This window comes from Dipodomys ordii, unplaced genomic scaffold (genome assembly GCF_000151885.1).
Source record: "Dipodomys ordii isolate 6190 unplaced genomic scaffold, Dord_2.0 Scaffold10137, whole genome shotgun sequence".
Taxonomy (NCBI): domain Eukaryota; kingdom Metazoa; phylum Chordata; class Mammalia; order Rodentia; family Heteromyidae; genus Dipodomys; species Dipodomys ordii.
In genome coordinates, this window is record NW_012277349.1 from 1 (window position 1) to 2,512 (window position 2,512).

Sequence of the window (2,512 nt, forward strand, 5' to 3'; positions counted from 1 at the left end):
AGCGCCACTTCCAGCTTTTTTCTTTTTGCTTATGTGGTGCTGAGGAATTGAACCCAGGGCCTCATGCATGCAAGGCAAGTGCTCTACCACTGAGCTACCTTCCCAGCCCTGGAATTAATTGTTGATTATTGATATCAACCTAAGCTAATATATTCTTCCTTTCTCCAGCTTAATGCGAGGGAATATTGAAACTCTGTGTTCACATAATTGGAAACATTCCCCCATGATGGTAAAGAGAAGCCAAGTCTTGATTGCTTATTAGGTCTCAAAACTGATGTTATCTGCTACAATGTCTATTTGGGCACAGCAGTATTAGGTAAAAAGGTCTAGTCCACCAGTCTGATCTGCTCATCCATCTTGCTAAAAGTCTTTTAGCAGACTGAAGAACATATGACTCCAGGCCTAAGCAGTCAAAGTACACAGGAAATAACATTAAACTCAGAATTTGGATGGATGGTAGGTGGGAAGGAAGACATTTCTCATTGAATTATCTCCAGTTTTTTACCAAGGGTAGAGCTGGGCCCAGGCCCCAAAGCCTGTCACTTTCACAAACCAGCCCCTACCTTCTCCGCCTGAGCCTCAAGAGACTTGAGGTTGTTGGTGACATTCTTCAGCTCCTCCTCCAGCTCAGAACACTTACTGTGAATATTTTAAATACCGCAGGAGAGGAAAGGGGAAGAGGAAGAGAATAAAAAAAAAGGGAGAGAGACACACAGACATGAATTGAACCTATATGTATAGAAAGAGTTGAAAGGCTTATTGGGGAAAAGAAGTTCCTAGGTAACCTGAGCAAGCATCAACCCTCCTCCCTCTGTTAACATGTCAGAAGCTGGACCTTCTGGGACTCAAAATGTTCAGATATTAATAAAGAAAAGACCACATGAAAAAAATTACCAGGAACAAGTTATAATGGCTACTAGGGGATGTGGGAATAAGATACCCAACCCAAACAGTCCCCCAAATCACCCAAAGAAAGGAAAGACCCTGTGGGAGGCAGTAAAGCAACTAGGGAAAGAAAGAGATGAAAGATGCCAAGTAGGAAGAATGGAGCATTCCATGAAGAGATGGCAAAGCACTCAACAAGTCAACCAGTGGAGGGGAGGCAGCTGCAAAACAGAAACAAAAAACAAAGAAAACCACACCATACATGTAACTATCTGTGGGTTTAATGGTTAGTACCTTTTCTTCAGCAGCACTCAGACACTTCAGGTTCTGGTCCATCAGTCTGATCTGCTCATCCATCTCTCGGCAACGGCTGTTAGTGATAGTCACGGGAATGGCACAAGCCAGGTTGTGGGGAGGGAGAAAGGTCAAAAAGGAACACAGCAAGAAAAACAAGTAGCAAAATGAGGGGAAAAATTAAAAAAAAAAAAAGAAACAAAAAAACATGACCATGGTCATGATATGTCATGTACAGAAGAGGAAAATGCAAGGAAAGTACAAACATATATGCATCAGCCGACTTTGTTATACAAGGCCAATAAGATACCAAAGGGGGTATAGTTAATATATGCTCCTGATGTAAAATTTTCCAGCAGATTGGCAAAGTGACAAAAACAGACATCAGCTCTTAAGTCAGTATTAGGTACTTCAATGTCTCAAGAAAAAAGAGGTTTCGAGTAGAAAGACCCAGTAGGGTATTCCAAGGAATTGCTCACCATCTATCATCACTCTAAATTTGTAACCCTTCCCAGGAAGAAATAAGCAAGCCTCATTTGTTGTTACCTGTCACGTGTCAAATTAAGAAAGTAAGTCCAAAGCCATCCTTAGAGGCTAAAAAATCACCACAGATTAACTCCCATCCCCTAGGCCCTGTTTAACAAGGTTGAAGGAATGCTAGTTTTTTCATATTAGTGCCCCAAAGCCAAAGGGGAAGGACAGAATGGTATCTACGCAGCAGAATACTCACGACTCAGCCAGCTCAGCTCGTTCCTCTGTGCGTTCCAAATCTCCTTCAATAATCACCAATTTACGAGCCACCTGCAGAGAAGATCCCGGTATAGCTTTAGAGAAGCAAAGGAGCCATTTCCTTTATGAATCTTTGCAGAAACCCAATGTCACAGAAGAGAGAGAGCAAACAAATTGACAGGCTTACCTCTTCATACTTCCTATCTGCCTCTTCTGCAATGTGCTTAGCTTCTTTGAGTTGGATTTCCTGGAGTTCCATTTTTTCTTCATCTTTTAATGCCCGGTTTTCAATAACTTTCATACCTCTGCCAAAAAGAGAATGAATGTAGCAGTGATTCTGAGGATTTTATCAACAGGGTTGATGAAAGCAGGGCTGGAGGCACAGCTCAAGTGGTAAGTGCTAGCCAAACAGGCAAGCCCTAAGTACAAACCCTAATACTACCAAAAAAAAAAAAGGTGCCTTTTATTGTTTTTTGTTTGTTTTGTTTTGTTTTTGGGTCCTGCTGTGGGGCCTGAACTCTGGGCCTGGGCACTGTCCCTCAGCTCTTCAGCTCAAGGCTAGTGCTCTACCACTTGAGCCACAGTGCCACTTCCAGCTTTTTTT

General features: G+C 42.3%; 1 protein-coding gene across 2 annotated transcripts; it reads right to left on the reverse strand.

Annotated features, from left to right (window-relative positions):
- Positions 1-175: 175 nt before the first annotated feature.
- LOC106002414 (tropomyosin alpha-3 chain-like) lies at positions 176-2,240 on the reverse strand. Of its 2 annotated transcripts, none has more exons than XM_013037296.1 (3): positions 2,096-2,240; positions 1,910-1,980; positions 176-639 (listed from the first exon to the last, which is right to left on the reverse strand). In XM_013037296.1, the coding sequence occupies exons 1-3, from the start codon at positions 2,207-2,209 to the stop codon at positions 546-548; spliced, it is 279 nt and encodes a 92-aa protein (XP_012892750.1). In that variant the 5' UTR covers positions 2,210-2,240; the 3' UTR covers positions 176-545. The 2 variants fall into 2 exon arrangements, with proteins under 2 accessions (XP_012892750.1, XP_012892749.1); XM_013037295.1 differs by lacking the exon at positions 176-639 and adding an exon at positions 657-1,255.
- Between the last annotated feature and the right edge of the window lie 272 nt (positions 2,241-2,512).